We start from the raw sequence: 25417 nt of genomic DNA on the forward strand, positions 1-25417 counted from the left end.
CTTGGCTATGCTGATTGCCTTTCTTTTGGGGATACCAAATGAGACACAAATTTACTAGGAGAAATACTCCCAAATTTAGAGACAATGGAAAGCTAACAAAAATCAACCAACATTGAATTAGCTATTTTGAAATTAGAGTATGCTTTCAAGCGTGAACGAATAAATGGATATCTCAGTTTGTCTCCAAGCCATTCTAACTTATAATTGATAAAAGATAATCTTGAAAACTTTATCAAAATTAATAAAAAGTACACAAAGAAACAAGTAAAGTTTAGAAAATGGAGAATCTGAGGGGAGCCAGTGTGTCTCAACACCTATCCAAGCAAAAAGGTACTGATTCTAACCCTAAAATAGAAAAAGCCAGTTACTAGACAAGCTTGACTGATCAGATACATCCTCAAAGAGCACCCTGCTTCTTTTGCTTTAATTCTAATGTGTAATTTAGTCTCCAGAGTGTATCAACCAACTAGAGAGGGGAAAAGTATAGTCCAGATCATACCATTCATTGTAAAATCACACTCGCATTGTACATTTCAAATATGACTCTTTTGAGGTTGGTTATTGCAACTCAGCTCTCCCCAAAATCATCATCCCTCAATGAACTGACAAATTGAATTTTGGAGCCTGTGAAGCTGAGGCCCAGTCCCTGGACCATGGTGACTTCACCTAGTGCCACCGGCGCAGCGTGACAGAGCCAGCTGGCCTCATGGATCTCTGCTGCAGAAGAAGGGAGATGCTGGGTATTCTCAGCAGCCAGCTACTCAGGAGCCAGCCTTCACCTTGCCCCTCATCCACTCACACTGGGATCCGGGTTTAAGAAGAAGGAATTAGATGTGAGTTTTGTCTGGGGGCTTTTTCAGGACAGATGCCCAGCAGAAGGGTTCTCAACGGTGACTGAGAGTTTCCGTCTCCCCTAGAACCCACAGTTCAATGAACTGACTTCAGCGAAGCGGTCGAGCCCTGGAGGCAATCTGTTTGAGACTTTAGTTATGCTTCCAAGACGCCAATGGAGCCCTAGAAATATGTGATGAATTATACAAAGAGGGACAACTACTTTCTATTCACCTTATTTTGATAGCCATATACACTGCTTCTGCCCATTTAGCTTATGATTTCCAGCAGAGGCCGAGGACAGTGTTATTTGTTAAAAAAAATTTCCTGTGGATTCAGAAAACAATATCACACTTCATAAATGAATTAATTCCTTAATATCGTCCCATACCAATTCATAGTCAAAATTTCCCAATTGTTCTAAGAATGTCCTTTGCACGTGTTTATCCAGACCAGGATCCGATCTAGAATGTTACAGTGCATCAAGTTGTTATTTCATCTACATCTCTTTTGATACAGAATAGTCACTTTTTTCAGAATACTGACTTTTTCAGAGGATCGAGCCATAAAATAGGATTATCTCATAAAATAGCTCACCTTCTGTATTTAGCTGCTTGCTTCCTGTGGTCTTATCCAGCTTGTCCCTCTATGCCCTATGCTTTGCGTAGACTGTAAGTTAGATCTAAAGACTTAATCCGATTTAAGTTAAATGTTTTTGACCAAAAGGAAAAAATACATTCTGAGTGATATTACATACTTCATGTTGCCTCACATTACAAGACAATGTTGTCGTGGTGTTAGTGGTGTTAAAATTGAGCACTGGATTAAAATACTGACCTTCTGATTTCTCCAGTGTACATTGCCTCTCTTGTGAAATGAAAGAAGGAGGTTAGCCACCTGTATGGTAGTACTTTGGCTCCATATGAATGTCCTGTTCCCTATTAACAGTTTGTCTATGATTTTATCAGCAATTAATAATTCTTTTTATTTATTTATTTTTTTTGAGATAGGGTCTCACTCCGGCTGTCCAGGCTGGAGTGCAGTGGTGCGATCTTGGCTCAGTGTAGCCTCGACCTCCAGGGCTCAGGTAATGCTCCCACCTCAGCCTCCTGAGTAGCTGGGACTACGGGTGCACATCACTATGGCCCGGCTAGTTTTTTGTATTTTTAATAGAGACAGGGTTTCACCATGTTGCCCAGGCTAGTCTCCAACTCCTGAACTCAAACATTCCACCTGCCTCAACCTCCCGAAGTGCTAGGATACCAGGTGTGAGCCATCACACCCAGCAACAATTGATAATTTTGGCCTGATAATTTCCCTCTGGCATCACCTTTTCCATAGTCAATATACCATAGTCTTATGGTATACTGCTTACCAGCTGTGGTTTGAAGCAAATCACTGGCTTCTTGATGCTTAATTCCTTTATCTGTAAAAATAGGTTATTTTAGGAAGCAGAGGCAGGAGGATCGCTTGAGGCCAGGAGTTCGAGACCAGCCTGTGCAATATAGTGAGACTTCATCTCTCCAAATAATAAAAAATTAGCCAGGTGTGGTGGTAGCACATGCCTGTAGTCCCACCTACTTCGGAGTCTGCAGCGGGAGGATCACTTGAGCCCAGGAGTTCGAGGCTGCAGTGAGCCATGATCACGTCACTGCACTCTAGCCTGGGCAACAGAGTGCGATTCTATCTCAAAAAAAAAAGAACCAATCCACATGGCTGTCAGCAGTATGTAACATGCTTTGCCTGGTGCCTGGTGGTATGTATCCATGCAATAAGCATTGGCTTTTTTCTCTTTCTTTTTAAAAAATATTTTAAAAATTCAATTAAATAGAGACAGGGTCTTGCTATATTGCCCAAGCTAATCTTGAACTCCTGGGCTCAAGCAGTTCTCCCACCTCCACCTCCCCAGTAGCTGGGATTGTAAGCTTGAGCCATGGCTTTTTGTTATTATTGTGCTTTTCCTTATTTTGGTAGTGGCGGATTGCAGAGCATTATCCAGTCTCATGTCCCTAAGGAAAAAAAAAAAAACCAAAAAAACAGCAACAACAACAACTCTATAAAGGAGTTGAGGAAGTTAGATTTTTTAAGAAAACTGACTTGTACCATCTTCTTAAAAGCAAGGTGTGTTCTAAGAATCAGTAGTGCCTCAACATGCTACAGAGGAGAAGGGTCCGTTGTTAAAATAATGTCTAGAAAATGTTTCCAATTCTTTTCCTTTCTTGGAGTCTCATTGAACATATTATTAAATTAAAGTTGCCGGAAAGCCTCTCAGGAAAGAAACCTGGCTTGTAGGCTAATCTAGTATTTTCTAATTTATTTGCCTGTAGACATTACTCCCTGACCTCTGCCGCTGACTTTTCTTAAACACACACAAACATTACATTGAGCTGCCTTCAATTCTTCCAAAGGCTTGAATGAAGAGGGAATCAAACAGATAAGCTGACTCCCTGTGGAGAGTTAGGAGGTGTCTGCCATTGGCTTTGGATTCTGAAAAGCCACACAAGCTAGAGGAGTTGTCAAGAGGTTCATTTTTTGAGGGGTCAGGAAAGGCATAAATTGGGGGTCTGGCAGTAATTCAACAGCTAAACTCTCTTTCTTAGACTTTCTCCTAGAGGATCTTAGAATCCACCCATCCTATAGGTGTGTCACAGCTACTGGGACTTGCCTAGGCCAGACAGGAGTGAGTCCTTTGGGCCAATGCTTAGATACTGAAGGGTATAGAATATATTATGGTTCAGAGGAAGAGCAGAGGATTTGGAGTCAGACAAACATGGGTGAATGCCTTAGCTCTACCAGGTATTTACCATGATACCTGGGAAAATCTCTTAACCTCTCTGAACCTCTTTGTTCATCTATATAATAGATACAATTAAAGTACTTAGACCAAATGGTTGTGAAGCTTTCTTAAATATTTAAAAGCATTTTTTTAAATGAAGTAGTATATAAATGATAGTTAATTTAATTTTAATAGTAAGAGTATTCTTACTGATCTACATGGCCCCACCCCACATTTTGTGGATTGACTAATCATTGTTTTATTTATTCAAATGGTCAATATTTATTGAGCATTTTCTATGTACCAGGCACTGGGTAGGTGCTTACACAGAGCGTGAAATAGAGCAGATCCAGTCCCTGACTTAATGTAGCTTACATTCCATTGTGGGAGACATATGATAAGCAAATATACACACAAATAAATATAGAATTATAGTCCCCTCCTTCCAGGTACTGATGTGGTAATTTTTAAATGGGCATATTGCTTATAATATATATTTTGAAGGTAATATCCACAAATAAATATATGGAAATGAATTTGTCAGCTTAAGTAAAGAATACGATTATTAATATAGAACTGGAAGAGACCTTAGGAATAATTTATCTCAATCTCCTCATTTTATAGATGAGGAAAACTAGGACCCCGAATACTATAGAAACTTACCCAAAGTCACATGTTTGTTGTGTCATGTGTGTCACATGTGTGCGTGTGTGTGAGGCAGGGGTCAGAACACAGATTTCCCTTCTTTATTCAGTGCTTTCCACTCTGCTGGTTCCATCTGAAAGGCATTATGAGTGGTTCCTATTTTATCTGTGTGTTATAAGCACACTCTTATACAATGTGTTCTGATTATCAAAAATTGGGGACCCAGACCAATTGATTTTTCCAAACTTTGTTCCATGAAGCATTAGGATTTTATTAGATGTTAATAGGTTATCACTTTAAGCTTCTTGGTCAAATTACTGTTGGACCTGGATCTTTACTATAGAGATCCATACATGTATATTGTAATTTTAAAAGATTATTCCTGCAGTAAGGAAACCTTTCAAACTACGCCCAACCTAACATTCCCCAAACTTACTTGATTACGGAATCCATTTTAAATTCCGTAACTGTGAATGTGATTCATGTGCCGTGCAGGAAGTGTAGCCTTAGCATCCGTTTAGTTGGCTTCTTGGTAAAGGTTGTGGAAGCCCAATAGAGCTCACTAAACCAAAGCCAATCACACAACTTTAAAAGGAGCAGTTTCTTGGGTCTTAGGAATTCAGGCAGACTGTGGTTGTGCTGTAACATGTAGGAGCAACACCTAGTAGGACTCATTTTCTTAAGGTGACCATGTCCTTTTAACCAAGGACTGAAATGGGAAACCATGGAAGCATAAAAAGTATGTTTTGATATATCTTTGAAGAAAAACAGTCCTAAGTTTTTCTATTATTATTTTCAAGTCTTTTAAAATTATTATTATTGTTATCTTTTCAGGCATTCACAAGCCCAGAGTTCTCCAAAAGGGTGCGATATCTCCGCAGGACATGCAAACAAGGTAGCTGGATATCTTGATTCCAAAGTAAATGTGTATCACTCCTTTAGACTCATCCAAGTTCATAGGCATGAAGCTTGTCTGCGGCTGCATGGTTGGACCATCCAAACTTGAAACTGTTAGTGATATTTTGAAGTCTTTGAGACAAAAGCCCAGCTTGCTGAAGAACTTTGGTTCAGTAGAGAGACAGGGAGGTACAGTGGAGAGAGAATCAAAAGCCTGGAAATTTGCTGCTGAGAATAAATGTTAGCTGCTCCCTGAGGTGATTTGTCTGTGCACTCCACTCTCTACAGATGTTAGAGCCTCTTTTTGAGTAAGGACCCGAGGTTCTTTGGTAGCACTTTGATATCCTGCTCGAATTCAATATGTGAAATGGAGGCGTCTCTCTGTGACTTGGAGCCCACAGCAGGCTTTGAAGTCTGATCCAATTTTTGCTGCCTACTATTTGATGTTGAAAGGATGAAATGAAGAAAATGTACAGTTTTTGCCAGTAACTCTGCTGAGCATATGTAAGATTAAAAAAACAAAATCCTTTGGATGATGTACTTAGAAATGTTAAGCAGATTAATACCTTCCTATAGGTTTTCTTTTTTCTTTCTTAGAGATAAAAAATAAGTATAGGTGAAAATCAGCACATAGCTGTTTTATATTCTGGACTATAATTAATTTAACAGGTAGCTAGGTTGACTCGTTCTGAGGAAGAAATGAATAAAGCAAAAGATGTTAAGACTTGGCTTCTAATTGCCCCAAGGAGAGGACCTCCATTCAATTCTATGTAAGATGGGAGCAACTTACAAATGACTCCAGTATGCTTAGCCTCTTGCTTTTAGTCAGGGTTAAGTGCCCCTTCATTAAATAGAAGCCATGTCCTTAAGGCTGTTTCATCAGAGGATAAGAATAATGTTTCTCTTACTGGGTTTTTCTGAAGCACTCGGTTTCTGGGACTGATTTGCTGTCTTCTCGGATATGCCATCCTGCTCCAGATCAGCAAGGATTGAGTCTCTGGGGAGCCCCTCAAAAGCCTGGTAAGAAGAACGTTTTGAATTGCATGCGGCTTCTACCATTTGCGTGTTTGTGTACTTTTTAGTGTGTTGTTTGGGCAGGACTCAATTAGATAGTAATATGACCAAATGTTGGCAAAAAGTTTTGGGAAGCCATACATGCTGGATGTAAAACTTGTATTAAAGGTAGCAGTTTACCATGTACCCATGTCATTTAAGACAATGAATATCAAAGTCCATGCTTTTCCATTTACTTAACCTTAAACTAGGAAACTGTTCTAAAATTTCATTTTATTAAAGGGAAGATAAACAGCTGACCAGCTTTTAGTGGAGCGGATCACGCAGGGTCGAAATCTAGGAGTTGATAAAGAATATGGATTTAGAAAGTAGTTCTGCCCTTTGGGCAACATGGCCATTCTTTGAGCAAGTAGACAGAAATGCCTTTGGGACACAACTCTTTCTGGCTCGTTTTCTAAATGTCTTGCTACAGAATATAGTAAAAGTCAGTTTCAGGTTTGCATGCAGCTAAAACCAGTGCTTCTGGAAAATAAAATAGAAACATAATTGTAAGAAATATTTACAAGCTAGAAGATACTAAGGACTACGTGAACCATTCCAAGAAAAGAAATGCTCCTGATGTTACACTTAATGTCAACCTCATCTATTTTTCTGAAATATAAAGTAATTTCTCAGATCTCTTCAATTTTCTTCTTAGCCTGTTTTTCGGTGACAAAGTAGCACAGTATGAAGTGGGAAATGCATAATAAATGTGTCATGACTTCAGTCTATATGGATCTTAAACTCTTGGAGAGAGACAAGAGGATGGGTCCATTATAGCAGAACCTTTTAAATGGACATGTAGTAAATGATAAACCCGACAAAGGAAATATTTTCCTCATAGGCAGACAGTATTCAGGAATAAGGCCACAATGAAGTGGGGGTAAAAGTAGTACAAAAAAAGAGGAGAGAATTTAGGGGAAAAACAGTATAATGGAGCAAAATTCATTATGCGAGAGTTTGGTTGGTACTTTTCTCTATCCAAACAGACAGTCTCTGTATTTCAATTGGAGTGTTTAGATCATTTATATTTAATGTGATTATTGATATGTTTTGGTTTAAATCTATCGTCTTGCTCTTTATTTTCTATTTGTCCTATCTAGTTTTTGTTCTCTCTTGGTATTCTATTTTTAAATAGATGTAATTCCTAAAAACAAAACTTTGAAGTACGGTTGAATAGCTAAGCCATACTGACAGGTTCTGGCATCAGACCTGCCTGGATTCAAATCTCTGCTCTCCTGTGTTAATCAAGTTACATAGCAACTCCTTACCTTAGTACCTACACATGTAAAGTGAGGGAAATAGTAATGCATATGAGTGGTTTTACTTAGGATTAAATGAGCTAGTGTAAGTAAAAGGCATAGCATAGTGTCTGGCTCATAGTAAGTGTTTAGTAAATGTCAATTGCTGTTATGGTAATTATTGTTATTGACATTATATAAATGCAAAGGTAATCTATGAACATGAATACTAGGTAGAGAAATAAAGTTCTTTTTGTAAGGCATTAAGTTTTGGTGTGATAGTTCAGGGGAAGTAAAAATACATTGCATTTTGAATTAATATTTATTAAAAAGAAAAGAGACTTGTTGGATTACAATAATCTTTCCCATTCTTTAGGAAAGTATCTTAAAAAGTCAAATTTATTAATAAGTTACACATCTGATTTGCTATAAATGGCTCATATGCACTTTCTTTCTAGAGTTGTCTCTTCCTTCCAGTCTAAATGATTTTCTATTGGGTCTGCCACCATCACCATTACTTCCCCTTACACTCTTATAAACAGCATCCTAAGTATTTTTCCTGCCTCCATTCTTCTGCTTTAGCTTCTCTTATGCCAACAGAAACCTAAGATTTCTAAAGCAAAATCCTAATCATGACCTTCTCTCCCTCCATACTCTTCAGTGTCTCCCTAGTATCCCAGCATGACCTTCAAGGCTTTCTCTGTTCTGGTCCTAATCTTCTTTTCTAGCTCTAACTTCCACTGCTCTCTCTTTTTCATTCTGTGCTTCAGAATCTCCAAACTATTCTCTATTCTCCGAACATGCCTGGTGTGTTCTTTCCCTCCTCTGTGACTGTTCATGCTGCCTTTTCTGCTCCACATGTCCTTCTTCCTCGTTTACTTTTCAAAATCCTCTCCATTCTTCAAGGTCCACAATGGCTCCCTACTCTTTTACTCTTTCTTATAATACTTATCACATCCTGCTTTGTGTTATAGTTACTTTAATGCATCTACTAGATTTAAAACTCTCTAGAATCATGTCTTCCCATTTATGAGTTCTCTCCTCACAACCTAGCCTAGGTCTCGAATTGAATTCTTGAACATCCAAAGTGGTGATGAAATATAATGGAAGCAAGAATGAAATGAAACTCTACCTAAGTAAGCAATCAGAGAAAAGTTTTAAAATGTATTTCTAACAATCCTAGAACAAAGTAAATGTTTCTGAGGCAAGCTCCAAATAGATATAGTGTACTAGTGGAAGAAATTAAAATAATCCAAGCTATTTCATTTTGTTGCTATTGCTGTTTTGGGCCGGAGAAGCAAAGGAAGTTTAGACATGAAGACGTGAGAAAACATTATATGTAAATCGAATTCCCCTTGATCTTAGAAAACGACAAAGATGAAGAACAAATTAGTTTTTCCATTTTGCTTATATTATCAGTTGTAGAAACAAGAATATATTATTTAAGCAACATTTTTAGCAAATTATACCTTTGTGTTTCATTCTGTGCTTTAAATGACCCATTATTTTAACCCATGTTTTTGTGGAAGGCTGAATGAGAACATTGTGACCTTTTCAGTTTAAAAAAACACTAACATCCAGAAGGTTTGCCTTCTAACTTGCAGTGAGGCCTAACTTCGTTATTCTATGAAGGGGTCTGGTGAGGTGAGAGTGAGAGGCAGGGAATAAATCTAAAGTTACTCCATCTCAAGCTCAGCTTAGAGCAGCCACTCAAATAAGTCTCTAAATATGGGCCTTCAACAAGGCTGTCTTCAGAGTATAAGAAGTGTCCCTGGCCCGGCGTGGTGGCTTACACCTGTAATCCCAGCACTTTGGGAGGCCGAGGCGGGCAGATCACGAGGTCAGGAGATGGAGACCATCCTGGCTAACACAGTGAAACCCCGTCTCTACTAAAAATACAAAAAAAAAAAAAAAAAATAGCCAGGCATGGTGGCAGGCACCTGTAATCCCAGCTACTGGGGAGGCTGAGGCGGGAGAATGGCGTGAACCTGGGAGGCGGAGCTTGCAGTGAGCCGAGATCGCGCCACTGCACTCCAGCCTGGGCGACAGAGCAAGACTCTGTCTCAAAAAAAAAAAAAAGAAGTGTCCCTAACTGGCCCATGTGGGCCGGCTTATTGCTCACATTAAGAGAAAAGCACAATATACCCGGGAAGTGCATAATTCTAGTCACTTGGTCACTAATCCAAGCAGTGAAATTATTTAATAGGACTGACAGCAATGTATACAGACCTCATCTGGTTTTACTAATGTAAATGGTTATACTTTAGGCATTTGTTCTTCTATTTATATTTATTTATTCAAAAAATAATTATTAACGCTATGTGCCAGGAACTGAGCAGTATTTCTCAAAACTTTTATAAAAGGCCAGTTTTTGGTTGGTTGTTTTCCATTTCACCACAGTCTGATACTTTTGTGGAATACAATAAAAATGAATTACTAACAAAATAATCATGCACTTGGATGTTGTGTCAATATCAAAACCCTGTCCACATGATGCTACACTCTAGCAGAGGGAGATAGACAATAAACAATAAGCAGACAAGTAAGTCAATTATGTGGGTTGTTAGAAGGGTGAAGAGTTACGGGGAGAAAATACAGCAGCAAGGGTAATAAGGGGTGGCCCAGGCGTAGAGGATGAGTTTGGGTGGTTGTATTTTTAAACAGGGTGGCTTCATTAAGAATGTGAGGTTTGTAGCCGGGCGTGGTGGCAGGCGCCTGTAGTCCCAGCTACTCGGAAGACTGAGGCAGGAGAATGGTGTGAACCCGGGAGGCTGTGCTTGCAGTGAGCCAAGATCGCGCCACTGCACTCCAGCCTGGGAAACAGAGCAAGACTCCGTCTCAAAAAAAAAAAAAAAAGAAAAAAAAGAAAAAAAAAAAAAGAATGTGAGGTTTGAGTAAAGGCTTGAGGGTGGTGAGCCAGTTCACCATGTAAATATCTAAGAGAAGAGCATTCCTGGCAGAAGACCATGATAAAGGCCTGGAGAAGAGAATGTGAATGGACTATATGAAGAGTAGAAGTCCCTGTATTGGAGCTAAGAGAGCAAAAAGTAGAGTCATAGGAAATGAGGAGCCAGATAGTGCAGGTTCTTACTGCTTAATGTCCTAACAAACATCCTAGGAATCTACATACAATGAAGATTCTCATTCAGCAGGTCTGACTGGCTCTGAGATTCTGCAGCACTAATGAGCTTGCAGGTGGCTCTGATATTGTCGGTCTGAGGTTCACTTTATGAGTAGTGAGGGTTTAGTCTCAGTGAAATGGGAAGCCAGTGAGTGGGAGAGTGGCATGATCTGGGTTATGATTTTAACAATAACTCCAGTTTTGGAGTTGAGAACCAACTAGACATCATCAAGAAATGAGATAGTCTGTGTAAGTACATTTTCTCTACAGCTGAAACTCTCTCAAACCTAAAATTACCTTTCATATTGAGTGCACAAACACAATTCTCCTTATTCTTTGTATCTAGGGGCATGATTATTAACAGCAGTTATCACATTGGGCTGTAACGCAGAGCAATCCTCAGAGACCAATATGAAATGGGGCCACCTACCCTTGCAGTAAATGACCCTTGACCATTATGATTTTTAGTTAATGTGCCAGATTCTCTGTTTAATTTTTCCTCTCTCAACACAAAGCTGATGTTTCTTGCTGTTGTTAATGAGCTGACTTTTCGTGACATGCTTTTCTTCTCCTTCTTCCTTTTTCATCTTTGCTATGGTCTAAAAAACAGGTTTTAAGCATTTTTTTAGGCAGTAAAAGAAGTGGGTTTGAGAGGGAGATCTGAGAAAATCCCCTATGAATAAAAGAACAGGAACTCTCATGTATGTAGTACCTATATTAGGTACCATGCCACGCCCTTTACTTACATTTTCTTAATGTAAAGTACACAAGCTTTAGTTTAACCTTGTGACCTGTGCCTGTTAAAGAACCCTCACTACCTGCCCTTGGGTTTTCTTTTATACCTCACCTAAGAGGTACCTCTGTTCTGGGTTTTCTTCCTGTCTACAGGGTGTATACCTTAATCACGTTTCTTTTTGAAGGTCAAAAGTAGCAAGCAGTATTCTACTGGCCTCCTGAGGGGGTCACAGTTGGCAAAGCACACTGTTGGGATGTGGTAGAGCCACCAGAGAGCATGTGGAACCTGGCATCGGGCATTAGTGATTGATTTCGGGTCTTTCATGGCCTGTCTAGCCACAGCTCCTGAGCAAATCACACCACTTTCTTTCACTTAGCAGCTTCTTTAATGCCATCTACTTCATTATTTTCCTTTACCTTTCCAGTTGCTCTCATTACTAAATTTTATAAATTTTATAGTTTTTGGCAGCAATTCAGCTATCAGAAAGCAAACTCAGGCTGTATTTTATTCTTGGAAACTTTGATCCTTAAGGTGACCAAATATCTCAACTTTCCTGTGACAGAAATGTTTTCCAAAATGTGGGATTTTCAGTGCTTACACCAGGACAGTCCCAGGCAAGCAGATGAGTCGGTCACCCCGTAATAATACAGGAAATTGAGTTTGATTTAGGCAAGATCACTATATCGGGCAAGACTATGCCTCAGATCCATGCAACAGAATCACTTCACACTGGCCGCCTGTGTTTGGAAGGGAGTGCAAGCAGCTTGCCAGACAGCAATGCTGTGATCATAAAGGGCTAAGATGTCTCCCATTTGATAGGGAAAGCATGTTCCTACAACAGAGTCTCAAAGGCCGCATAATCTCCCTCAGGAAGGCACATGGAAATCAGACGCTAAACAAAGGCAAGGCTACTGGGCCTCTCTGTCCCATACCCAAATTCATGACTGAATGTCACACACAAGACTGTATTCATTTATGGGTAGTCTCTGAGGTTCTGAATCTCCCTGCTCTTTTTGGCTCCCTCAGGCTGAAAACATCTTTTCTTCTTGTCTGGATGCCATTGAATTCACCTTAAACCCTCACCAGTAAAACTTGGTAAAGTCTTATGTGAGGACTTTTCTCAGTAAAATGACAAAGGAATTACAGGTATAGAATTGTTATCGCTAGCATGTGAGGTTAGAAAAACACCTCATATGAAGGGATCTTTTTAGACAAATGGCTCTCAAACTTCACTGTGCTCTCCAGAATCACCTAGAATGCTAGTTAAGACAGACTGCTGAACCCACTGCATAGTTTTCAATTCTGTATGGGATGGAGGTGGGGATTCGTACTGTTATCAAGTTTCCAGAGGATAAGATGCTGCTGGTCTGGGGACTTCCCTTTGAAAATCACTGCTCTGGACATTCCCTATCTCTGTGACACAACATTGAATCAGAGAAAGTGGGCTTTATATATGTGGCTTTCTCCTCATTCATTCAACAAACATTTATTGAGCACCTACTATATGTCAACCACAGGGCCAGGAAATGAAATAAGACACTTAAGAGACTAATACAATTATAATATCTTGGTCTTTGCAGCTGTTGTTTTCCAAAGCTAGTCTGGTGACATGTTGAGTGTCCTCCTGTATCTCAAGTGATCTCATTAAATTCTCGGGAAGTTGTCAAGAACAAAGTTACATTTACTTTTAGCTTTGCTGTGCAGGAAGAGGGTGGGAGTGTTCCAGACTTCTAAATAGTCTATAAAGTATATCATTTTCTAAAATTATTAGGAATGACTGCCTTTATTGTTTGTTTGTTTTTGTGAGACAGAGTCTTGCTCTGTCACCCAGGCTGCAGTGCGGTGGCATGATCTCACCTCACTGCAACCTCTGCCTCCTGGATGCAAGCTTTTCTCATGCCTCAGCCTCCTAAGTAACTGGGATTACAGGCCTGAGCCACCACACCTGGCTTTTTTTTGTATTTTTTTTGTAGAGACAGGATTTCACTATGCTGCCCAGCCTGGTCTTGAATTCCTGGACTCAAGTCATCCACCTGCCTCAGCCTCCCAGAATGCTGGGATTACAGGCATGAGCCACCACCCCCAGCCAGAGATTATTGCTTTTAAAGGTTATTTCCAGATTATAAATTATGCTACTTCTGCTAACCTGGCTGTAGTATATTCTCCCACATGGCAAAATTACTCTAAGCCCCACCAGATCTGAATGTTTTCATATATATTTAATTTTATTTTATTTATTTATTTATTTATTTATTTATTTATTTATTTATTTATTTATTTTTAGATGGAGTCTTACTCTGCCACACAGGCTGGAGTGCAGTGGTGTGGTCTCAGCTCACTGCAGCCTCCACCTCCTGGGTTCATGTGATTCATTCTTACATATTTCTAATACATATGTCATTGTCACAATGTTTGTTCCCTGACTTTTTGCAAAAAAAAAAAAAAAAAAAAATCTAGGCAAGGCCAACATAAGGAAGTGTACAGTTTGAGGCTTGTGGGCATGAGGACAAAGGGATGGAAGAAGAAAGAAGACAGATTATAGTTGTCTTAATCCCCAATCCAATTTCTAATTTAGCTTAATTTATATTAATCATACACTTTTTCTATTTTGCTTAAGAGACTGATATGGTTTAGCTCTGTGTCCCCACCCAAATCTAATGTTGAATTGTAATCCTCAGTGTTGGGGGAGGGACCTGTTCTCATGATTGTGAATGAGTTCTTGTGAGATCTGGTTGTTTAAAAGTGTGTAGCACTTCCCCCTTCTCTCTCTCCTGCTGCCATGTGAAGATGTGCTTTCTTCCCCTTCCCCCTTCTGCCATGATTTTAAAGCTTCCTGAAGCCTCTCCAGTCATGCCTCCTGTACACCCTGTGGAACTGTGAGCCAATTAAACCTCTTTTGTTTATAAGTTACCCAGTCTTACAGTCTCAGGTAGTTTTTTATAGCAGCATGAGAATGGACTAATACAGAAAATTGGTACCAGGAGTGGGGTATTGCTTTAAAGGTATTACCATAAAGATAACTGAAAATGTAGAAGGAACTTTGGAACTGGGTAATGGGCAGAGGTAGGAACAGTTTGGAGGGATCAGAAGACAGGAAGGTGAGGGAAAGTTTGGAACTTCCTAGAGACTTGTTGAAGGGTTGTGACCAAAATGCTGATAGTGATATGGACAGTGAAGTCCAGGCTGAGGTGGCTTCATATGGAGATAAGAAACTTATTGGGAGCTGCAGTAAAGGTCACTCTTGCTATGCTTATCAAAGAGACTGGTGGCATTGTGTCTCTAGAGATCTGTGGAACTTTGAACTTGAGAGAGATGATTTATGATATCTGGTAGAAGAAATTTCTAAGCAGCAAAGCATTCAAGAGGGGTCCTGGCTGCTTCCAAAAGTCTACACTCATTTACATAAACAAAGAAATGACCTGAAACTAGAACGTTTATTTAAAAGGGAAGCAGAGCGTAAAAGTTTGGAAAATGTGCAGCCCAATCATGTGGTTGTAAAGAAAAACACATTTTCTGTGGAAGAATTCAAGGCTGCAGAAATTTGTATGAGTAAAGAGGACCTGAATGTTAATAGCCAAAACAATGGAAAAAAACGCCTCCAGGGCATTTCAGAGACCTTCCTGGCAGCCCCTCCCACCAAAGGCCTGCGGGCTTAGGAGGGAAAAATGGTTTCCTGGGCTGGGCCCAGGGTCCCACTGCTCTGTGCAGCCTCAGGACATGGTGTCCTGCATCCCAGCCGATCTAGCTTCAGCTGTGGCTAAAAGGGGCCAAGGTACTGCTCAAGCCATTGCTTCAAGCCCCAAGCCTTGGTGGTTTCCATGTGGTGTTGGGCCTGTGGGTGCACAAAAACAAGAGTTGAGACTTAGAAGCCTCTGCCTAGATTTCAGAGGATGTATGGAAACACCTGGATGTCCAAGCAGAAGTCTGCTGCAATTGCAGAGCCTCATGGAGCACCTCTAATAGGGCAGTGCAGAGGAGAAATGTGGGGTTGGAGCCCCTACACAGAGTCCCCACTGGAGTACTGCCTAGTGGAGCTTTGAGAAGACGGTTACTGTCCTCCAGACCCCAAATGGTAGATCTACCAATACCTTGCACTATGTGCCTAGAAAAGCTGCAGGCACTCAATGCCAGCCTGTGAAAGCAGCCAAACTTGCAGAACCAAAACGCTGAGCTGCCCAAAGCCTTGGGAGACCACCTCTTGCATCAGTGTGGCCTGGATATGAGACATGGAGTCAAAGGATATTATTTTGAACCTTTAAGATTTAATGACTACCCTGCTGGGTTTCAGATTTGCAAGGGGCCTATAGCCACTTTCTTTTGTCCAATTTCTTCCTTTTGGAATGGGAGCATTTACCCAATGCCTGTACCCCCATTGTATCTTAGAAGTAACTAACCCGTTTTTGGTTTTACAGGCTTATAGGTGGAAGGGACTTGCCTTGCCTCAGATAAGACTTTGGACTTGGACTTTAGGGTTAATGCTGGAATGAGTTAAGACTTTGGGGGACTCTTGGGAAGGCATGATTGGTTTTGAAATGTGAGAAGGACATGAGATTTGGGAGAGGTTGGGGTGGAATAATATGGTTTAGCTCTGCATCACCACCCAAATCTCATGTTGAATTGTAATCCCCAGTGTTGGGAGAGAGACCTGGTGGGAGGTGATTGGATCATGGGGGCGGATTTCCCCCTTGCTGTTCTCATGATAGTGAGTGAGTTCTCACAAGATCTGATTGTTTAAAAGTAAGCAGCACTTCCCCCTTCCCTCTGTCCTGCTGACATGTGAAAACTTGCTTGCTTTCCCTTTACCTTCTGCCAGAACTGTAAGTTTTCTGAGGCCTCCCCAATCATGCCTCCTGTACAGATTATGGAACTGTGAGTCAATTTCACCTCTTTTCTTTATAAACTACCGAGTCTTGGGTGGTTCTTTGTAGCAATGTGAGAATGGACAGATACAGAGACTTTTCTCATTTTTACTAGATCTGGGTTTTTGGTTTCTTTGTTTTTGTTTTGCTTTGTTTTGTAATTTTGAAGAATAGGAACAGGGTGCTTTGGACATCAGTTATAGTCCTAGTAGTTTACCTCAGCTGAGGGCTCGTTCAAAACTGGTGCTCTCTGAAGGAACTCTGTGGATACCTACCAAGATTGATCATAGTGCCCCATTTCCCTTGAAAGAATCAGGATGAAAAGGAAGAACAAGGGATGTACTCCACAAAGGTCAGTGCTTTTCTCCACCCTCAGCCAGCTGAATCAATAGCAAGATTCTGACTCTATTGGAGGAGCTGAGGCTAGAGGAGTCTAGAGGAGGCTGGAAGGGAAAGTGGCCACAGATGTGAGAGTGGCAGATACAAGCCACAGAGGTCACATGTCAGGCCACCATTCCTGAGGCCACATACCTCAGGAAAAACCTTTCACAGCCTGTTCTCATTCCTGTGACTCATTAAAGCACATTACAGAATTGAACAGTTTTTGACATCATTTCTTCTTAGATCGTTGCTGCAAACATAGCTGTGAAAAGTTCTTGCTAAACTTTTCCGGTGCTTTCCTGAGTTCGTTAGGTCATGATGCACTTTTTGCCAATGCCAAGTTAGGTTTTGGCGTTGGCCCAGGACATCAGGAGTGCAGATGCCAAACAACACAAGGCGGGTGGTGTGTGAATCAAGTTAGGGTATTTGGCTTCCAAGATTGGATGTTGATGGCATGGCTGTAAAATGTGCCTAGAGAAAATTTATTTTTAAATTCTTTTCTTATTTGATATAATTGAAACAACACATACTCTCAAGACTGCCCTGTTAACCACAGCTGCCTAGTTATTTCATTTTAAAGGATTCTTTCAACTTTAAAATCAAACATACAATTGTTTAATGGTAGGGGTGTAGTGATTTTTCTTCTTTTTATGTTTGTTTTCTAAGATTGAGAATAATGAATTTTTTTGAGTTTTAAAAAATTAATAGAGTTTACTTATTTGAGTAATTTTCGGCTTACAGAAATATTGAGCTTAAAGTACAAAATTCTTACATACCCTTTCTCCTCTCCTTTTCTCCCTGTTTCCTGTATAATTAACATCTTGTATTAGCATGGTTCATTTATTACAATTGATGAGCCCATATTGATACACTATTATTATTATTACATTAGAGTTCACTCTTTGTGCTGTACGTTCTGTGAGCTTTGACAAATGCATAATGACCTGTATTCATCATGACAGTATCATACAGAATAATTTCACTGACCTAAAAATCCCATCTCTACCTCCTTATTCCTCCCTCCCCACAAGCCCCTGGCAACCACTGTTTGTTTTTTTATTTATTTACTTATTTATTTTGGTGCCTCCGTAGCTTTGCCTTTTTCAGAATGTCATATAGTTGGAATCATGCAGTATATAGCCATTTCTGATTGACTTCTTTCACTTTAGCAATACGTACTTAAGAGGCCAGGTGTGGTGGTTTACACCTGTAATCCCAGCACTTTGGGAGGCTGAGGTGGGAGGATTGCCTGAGGCCAAGAGTTTAAGACCAGCCTGGACAACACAGCAACACCTGTCTCTACAAAAAATTTAAATATTAGCCAAGTGTTTTGGTGCATGTCTATATTCCTAGCTACATGGAAGGCTGAGGTAGAAAGATCACTTGAGCCCAGGAGGTCGAGGGTGCAGTGAGCTATGATGGTACCACTGCACTCCAGCCTAGGCAGTAGAGCAAGATCCTATCTCTAAAATAATAATAATAATATGCATTTAAGATTCCTCCATGTCGGCTGGGTGTGGTGGCTCACACTTGTAATCCCAGCACTTTGGAAGGCCAAGACAGGTGGATCACTTGAGGTCAGGAGTTCTAGACCAGCCTGACAAACATGACGAAACACTGTCTCTACTAAAAGTACAAAAATTAGCTGGGCATGATAGCACACGCCTGTAATCCCAGCTACTCAGGAGGCTGAGGCAGGAGAATCACTTGAACCTGGGAGGCAGAGGTTGCAGTGAGCCGAGATCACGCCATTGCACTCCAGCCTGGGCGACAGACCGAGACTCTGTCTAGAAAAAAAAAAAGATTCCTTCATGTCTTGTCATGGCTTGATAGCTTAATATCGTGGTTGCTTCCAAGTTTGGACAATTATGAGTGAACCTACCATAAACATTTGTGTTCAGGTTTTGGTGTGGATGTAACTTTTTAATTCATTTGAGTTAATACCTAGGAGCATGATTACTGGATTGTGTGGTAAGAGTATGTTTAGCTTTGCAAGAAACTGCCAAACTGTCTTCCAAACTGGCTGTACCATTTTGCATTTCCTTCAGCAATGAGTGAGCGTTCCTGTTGCTCTGCATCGTTGTCAGCCTTTGGGGTCGTCAGTATCTTGGATTTTTACTTTTTTTTTTTTTGAGACAGAGTTTAGCTCTTGTTGCCCAAGCTGGAGTGTAATGGCACGATCTTGGCTCACTGCAACCTCCGCCTCCCGAACTCAAGTGATTCTCCTGCCTCAGCTTCCCAAGTAGCTGGGATTACAGGCATGTGCCACCACGTCTGGCTAATTTTTTGTATTTCAGTAGAAACGGGGTTTCACCACGTTAGCCAGGCTGGTCTCGAACTCCTGACCTCAGGTGCTCCACCTGCCTTGGCCTCCCAAAGTGCTGGGATTACAGGCGTGAGCCACTGCACCTGGCCAGATTTTGACATTTTAATAGTTGTGTAGTCACATCTCATTATTTTAATTTGCAATTCACTGATAACATGATATTAAGCATCTGTTCACAGCTTATTTCTTTCACATGCTTATTTGACATCTGTGCGTCTTATTTGGTGAGGTATCTATTCAGATTTTTTGACCATTTTAAAATTGCATTGTTTGTTTTCCTATTCTTGAGTTTTAAGAGTTCTTTGTATATTTTGGATACAGTCCTACGTTAGATATGTGTTTTTTTTTTTGTTTTTCTTTCCAACTTTTCTTTTAGGTTCAAAGGGTATGTCTGCAGGGTTTTTTATTTTTATTTTTATTTTTATTTTTATTTTTTTTTGAGACGGAGTCTCGCTCTGTCGCCTAGGCTGGAGTGCAGTGGCACGATCTCGGCTCACTGCAAGCTCCGCCTCCCGGGTTCACGCCATTCTTCTGCCTCAGCTTCCGGAGTTGCTGGGACTACAGGCGCCCACCACCATGCCCAGCTAATTTTTTGTATTTTTAGTAGAGATGGGGTTTCACTGTGTTAGCCAGGATGGTCTCGATCTCCTGACCTCGTGATCCGCCCGCCTCTGCCTCCCAAAGTGCTATTTATGTTTGCTAAGTTACTAAAACTCCTGGAAAAACTAGAAAAACTCAGGTTGTCTGCTAAAACAGTATTTAGCAAGAGATCAGTTTGTTGGTTTAAATTTCAGAGAGGGCTGGGAGATAATAAAATATACCTTTATTCCTCATTCATTAGGATATTTGTCCAGCAGATGTTACTTGAGCACCCACTAAATGGCAGACACTATGTTTGATATAATACAGGGAGCAAGAGCCAGGCTTGCTCTTGTGAAATTTATATTCTGAGAGAGATGGACAAATAACTTTGAAAACAAGTCTGCTTTGACTAGGGTGTTGATAGGGGTGAGCACAGGAGCTGTGGGAGCTACAACGGTGATATGTGGTCTTCAGGAAAGGTTCAGATAAGCTTACTCCAAAACTCAGACCTGCAGCGAAGAGTCAGAAAAGATGTTTCCAGCCGTCTGCCCATTCTTTTTCCACACTGGGAGAAGCTCACATGTGAGAGATACAAGATCAAGGTGGTTGTTTATTTTTGTTTTGCACCCTCAGCCCCCATCCTTGGTTATTTTTGGTTTTGCCTTTTAAAAAATTCTGAAATGTAACATGTTTACAGAAAAAAATATTCTTAAAACGGAGGCCAGGCGCCGTGGCTTATGCCTGTAATCCCAGCACTTTGGGAGACCAAGGCGGGTGGATCACAAGGTCAGGAGATCAAGACCATCCTGGCTAACACGGTGAAATCCCATCTCTACTACAAATACAAAAAATTAGCCGGGCATGGTGGCGGGCGCCTGTAGTCCCAGCTACTCAGGAGGCTGAGGCAGGAGAATGGTGTGAACCCGGGAGGCGGAGCTTGCGGTGAGCTGAGATCGTACCACTGTACTCCAGCCTGGGTGACAGAGTGAGACTCTGTCTCAAAAAAAAAAAATGCTTAAAACGAAAATGGACAGTATAATAAATTATTATAATGCAAGCACCATGTGAGCACAACCGAGATCACAAAACAGTCCTTGCCAGTGCCACAGAAGCCATCAGCATGCCCTTTCAGGATTATGACTCTCTTCCTGCATCCTACAGGTAACCACCTAAATATGCATCTCTAAATATTATAGCTTAATTTTGCCTGTTTTTAAACTTTGCACAGCTGGAACCACATAGCATATATTCTTTGACTTCTAGCTTTTTCTCTTTTTTCCCTTAACATTATATTTTAAAGATTCACTTGTATATTTTCGTTACTGTATAGTATCCCATTTTAGGATGAGAGCACACTTTATGAATTCATGTTTCTGTTGATGGGCATCTGGGTTGTTTCTAGTTTGGAACCCTTACAAAGAAGAGATGTTCATGGATGATGGTCCCATACCCTTGGCAGGGTGGCAAAGCTGGCTTTGGAGTCAGTCAAACTTAAATTTACATCCCAGCTATGCCACTCTAATAGCTTTGTGACTTTGGTCAAGTTAACTTAATCTCCCTATATCCCTCTTTCCTCATCTCCAAAATAGGAATAGTAACAGTACCTACGTCATAGGGTATAGATGTAAAGTGCTTAACACACTACTTCACATGTAGTAAGCACTCAACAAAAATTTGGTGCTGCATGGAGTTATTCTTGTTACTCATAGGAATATTTCATTTTTATTTGAGGAAGTTTTCTACAGAGTTAATATGGCCTAACCTATCCAGATTTAAGATTGTAGAAGCTTTCAAGGTCTTTTGTTCAACTCTCATTTTATAGATGAAAAGACTGCATATTAGTTGGCCAACCCAGAGCTAGAACCCAACCCAGAGCTGGGCTTTAGGGAGACATAGAGTCAGTAGTACCTCTGGATCAGCATTCTGGCACAGGCTATTCTTAAGGGCTCATTGGATGGCCATTTTAGCTTCTTAAATGTATTCTCCTCTTTGTTCTTTAAATAAATGGGAAAATAGAAGCCTTAAGGGGTTGACCAGTTAGCTCTATATTTGGCTGTAGACTGTAAAGTCTATTATATTATATCCAAGTTGTTTGATTATTTATTCATTGGTCAGAATTTAGGGTTTCAAGGGCTCTATCCTAATTAGGCCCAAAGATCAGAGAGCAAAATAAGGCACATAAAGCCATGCCTGGGGGATTATTAGCATTAGGTAGAGGTGTTTTGTTTAGTTTGGACTGCAGTTGAATTTGGATTAAAAATACTTGCAATTTTTTAAAAAGAACAGATATATCTCTTATTAAACAAACTATAAATATAGTTTGGATAATGACGGGAGGGAGAAATTCAACATAAACTGGATATTAAATGAGTCTGTAATTTTTCTCCCTACCAAGAACAATTCACAATGACTTCCTGACCTCCCACTTTCAAATCATGCACTCTATCCTAGACTAGAACTTTGCCTGAGCACTGCCCACCACCATCACCCCCACACTCACTCCTCCGGTCCCACATTGTCCCCTCTTTCCAGTGTTTTGCTGATATTTAAGGTTTTTATTACACTAAAATTGCCTGTTCTGTGATCTGTGTTCCTGGGTTCCTAAGAATGTGTGTGTGTTTATCTGTGTGTGTGTGATGCTCTGGAAGCTTTGAGGGGATTCTGGGTCAGGACTTATCCAAAAATAAGACTCCAGATTATTAGCTTACTACATGTAGAATAATGCCTAGTACATAGTAAGCATCTAATAAAGTTTAGCTGCTGTTACTGCTATTTCTTACTCTTCCATTGCGAATCACTTTTGAAAGTACGTAATTTCCAAATTTAGCAACTCCTTTCTTCTTTCCATTCAAATTATCAAGTCTTCTGGAGTGCGCTACAATTTCTAAAAAACTGCACTTGTTTTCCCTCAATACTACCACAAGTCTCAAGAGTATATCACCTTGAATCTTTACTGCATTTGAGTGGGACCAATTTGTTGGTATTTTCTGTGTCTGGCAGTTTGTGTAATGGGAGGGAGTTGTTTCATTAATCCACCTAAATGGTTTCAGGAATATTTATAGCTCCCACAGACTCAGATCCCCAAGTCACCATCCAGAAAGGTCTGTTTGGCTGCTTAGCAGTGAGCAATTAGAACAGCCAGTCTACCCAGACACCAGGCTGGTTTGTCTGACCTAATATACGTGAAGACTCAGTGTTCCCAAAGGGATTCTTCCTTTTTAGAGGAAGAAATTAATGATACCCCTTTTTGTTAAATTGGTGCCAGTATTTTCCCTAAGCAGCCCATTTAAAAGAGCAAATTCAAACAGGGTCCAAGAAACAATTGCAAGAGATCTACAAAGCTCTTAGGGGATGAGTTTACACACTATCCTAATTTCAAAGGAGCCGTTTTTATGCCAGGACACAATGGCTGGGTTCTCCCAATGGATACACACCCACTTTAAATGGCAAACTCTGCATTTGTGCAGAAATCAGATAAATGGAAAGAGCTCTAGATTTGTTTCTGCTCTTAACTGATTTGTCCTCCAAAGCACAGTTTCCATGCTAACTCGTTAGCCTGGGTGAATGCTGGGGGTACCGACGGGGGACAGAACATCCAAGGATCCATTCTAAATCTCCGAGGGTCAGATTACAAAGTGTTCATTCCTTTTTTGTCCTTCACTGCTGTATTTACCCATGTCCAGAGCAGTCAGCTCACAACACACTTGTACTCTGCCTTCTGATTTTCAACTTGGGTTGCCATTAAGAAAGCAAGGTACCTCCCTTCTCTTGTGTGCTGCTTATTCTTTGCCCTAGACCCACATTCTCATATTCAGTCCATTAATGGAACCCCCATTCATGTCATGTAGCAGTTTCTATTTAACACTGGGAGGGCACTGGGAAACAGTCCATTATGTTGTCTCTCCCCTTAAAAGAAGAGTTAGAATGGATGCCTCCCTCTCATCTACCACCCTGAGCAAATTAACCCATATGACCAGAAGGGACAACCTGTGAATAACCACTGAATGATTAGAGGATTGAACATATACTGCATAAAGGTTTTACTTACTAGTTATCTGTACCCAGAGGATTCTAAACATTGCCCTTAGAGTGACAGTCTTTTCTTCAGCAGTCTGACAAATGGTCATCCATGCTAGTTTCCCACATTCTTTTGCAGATCTTTTTACATCACAAGCCCCTGTGGGAGGCTAATGGAATCCATGCACCCTAACTCTAGAAAAATGCACAAATGTACACCGGCAACATTTTGCACATAAAATCCTTAATACCTTCATGTTCCCATCAGGGTCTGTATCCCAGGTTAAGAATTCTTGTACTAATGAGAGGAATTGACTAATTGTAAAGACTATCAATTTTATGTTTGGGAAGCTTGATCGAAGGATTTTTCTTCCCATGTGGTAGTTCTTCAAGTATTTGTAGATTGCTCTTTTTTGGTTAGATGTCTCTTTGGGGGATATGTCTCTATAAATCATCAGATGACCCTCAAAAGTTATTTAAGAAAATTTTGTGCTATGATTAAAGTCTTTGGGCTAGAAGATGTACATGCAATACATAAAAAGAATAGACCTGTGGTTTCTCAAAAATGCCAAGGCAGGTTGCTATAGTCTTTTTCTTCTTCATTAAACAACAACAACAAAAAAGTTGATTCCTTAAAAAAAAACCCTCAGAATTCTTGAAAAAAATAAAAACATTGAATCCTGTGTTTATTGCTCCATCATCTTAATTTGTTTTTGATTTTAAAAATTACTTGGCCATTGCTCAATTTTTCATATTTAATAGAAACAGAGGGAGAATTATTAGTGGAATTCTAGACTAAAGTTAGAACATAAAGATTGGGATAATATTTCACATTTTACTTTTAGCTCTCTGCAAAGTGGTGGTAATGTTTTCTGAGCCACTGTTACATGCTCAGATAATTTATGCACAACATAAATTAGTGTTATTGCTCTCCTTGAAAGCAGTTTTTTTCTGGTTCTCATTCATATCAGTATAAACTTAGATGTTAACCCTATTTTGACGTTTTAGACCACTGATTTTAAAAGAGTAATGATAGTTCCAGAGATCTCAGATATTTTGTTTTGGAGTTTTTACATTGTCTTTAGTTTTTCTTTCATCAAAGGCTGAAATTTGGTAGAATTTAGAGAAGAATTATGATATAGGAAAATAACCCCAAAAGCCGACAAAACCCAAAAATAACAATAACAACCAAAGCTTAACTGAAAATCTAGAGATAATGTATTTATACTTGGTTCCAGGCAGTCAATTAGCCCTCACTAAAGATGAGTAAGTTGAGTCAAGTCATGCATGAATTTCCTAAAGTCACATGATTCTGTAATGTGAAGATATTAAAGATCAGTAATGAGGCTCTGTGCATTGACAGATATTTGAGTCATCCTTTCTGCCTCCTGTAAAATGATTGCAGTTTCTCCATTTAAGAAAGTATTTTTCAAACATTGATTGTGATGCCTGTTTTAACAATTTACATCCTTCCTTTATATAGTTACTTCAGCAATTTCTATAGCCATGAAGTGGTGCTTTGAGTCTACCCGCTAAAAGTGTTTTCCTGTCTGTCATGTCACAGTTAACTCTTCACTTTTAAAGGGAAACTATGTGAGATGCTTGCTGGTGTGGGCCTATGGCCTTTCCTCAAATCCTTCTAATAATTTTAGCTTCCCTACTTCCCCATGCAGATAAACAGAAATTGACTGAACACTACAAAGTGGTAAAACATGCACACACACACACACACATACTCTAGACACACACACTACACACACATACACTCTTTCTCTCTCTCTCACACACATACACACACACACACACACACATATACACACACACACCCCAAGAATCAAACAGAATCTCAGCAGGAAACAGATTGCACACTCAAATTAGGATAATTGGAGTATTGTTTAATAAAGGGATTATTTTTGAAGGTTGGGGCAAGATATAGGGAAACCATAAAGGAT

The 25417-nt window shown here is 40.1% G+C and overlaps 1 protein-coding gene across 1 annotated transcript in view; it reads left to right on the forward strand.

The window, feature by feature from the left end:
• The window catches only part of MYO3B (myosin IIIB), a 482619-nt gene that overhangs the window by 365527 nt on the left and 91675 nt on the right, over positions 1 to 25417 (forward strand). Inside the window, exons 31-32 of the mRNA XM_063595441.1 lie at positions 5087 to 5147; positions 6073 to 6169. Of these exons, the coding sequence (XP_063451511.1) occupies positions 5087 to 5147; positions 6073 to 6169 (158 nt within the window). The remainder of the gene's footprint in view (positions 1 to 5086; positions 5148 to 6072; positions 6170 to 25417) is intronic.

Source organism: Pan paniscus, chromosome 13, assembly GCF_029289425.2.
Source record: "Pan paniscus chromosome 13, NHGRI_mPanPan1-v2.0_pri, whole genome shotgun sequence".
NCBI lineage: Eukaryota > Metazoa > Chordata > Mammalia > Primates > Hominidae > Pan > Pan paniscus.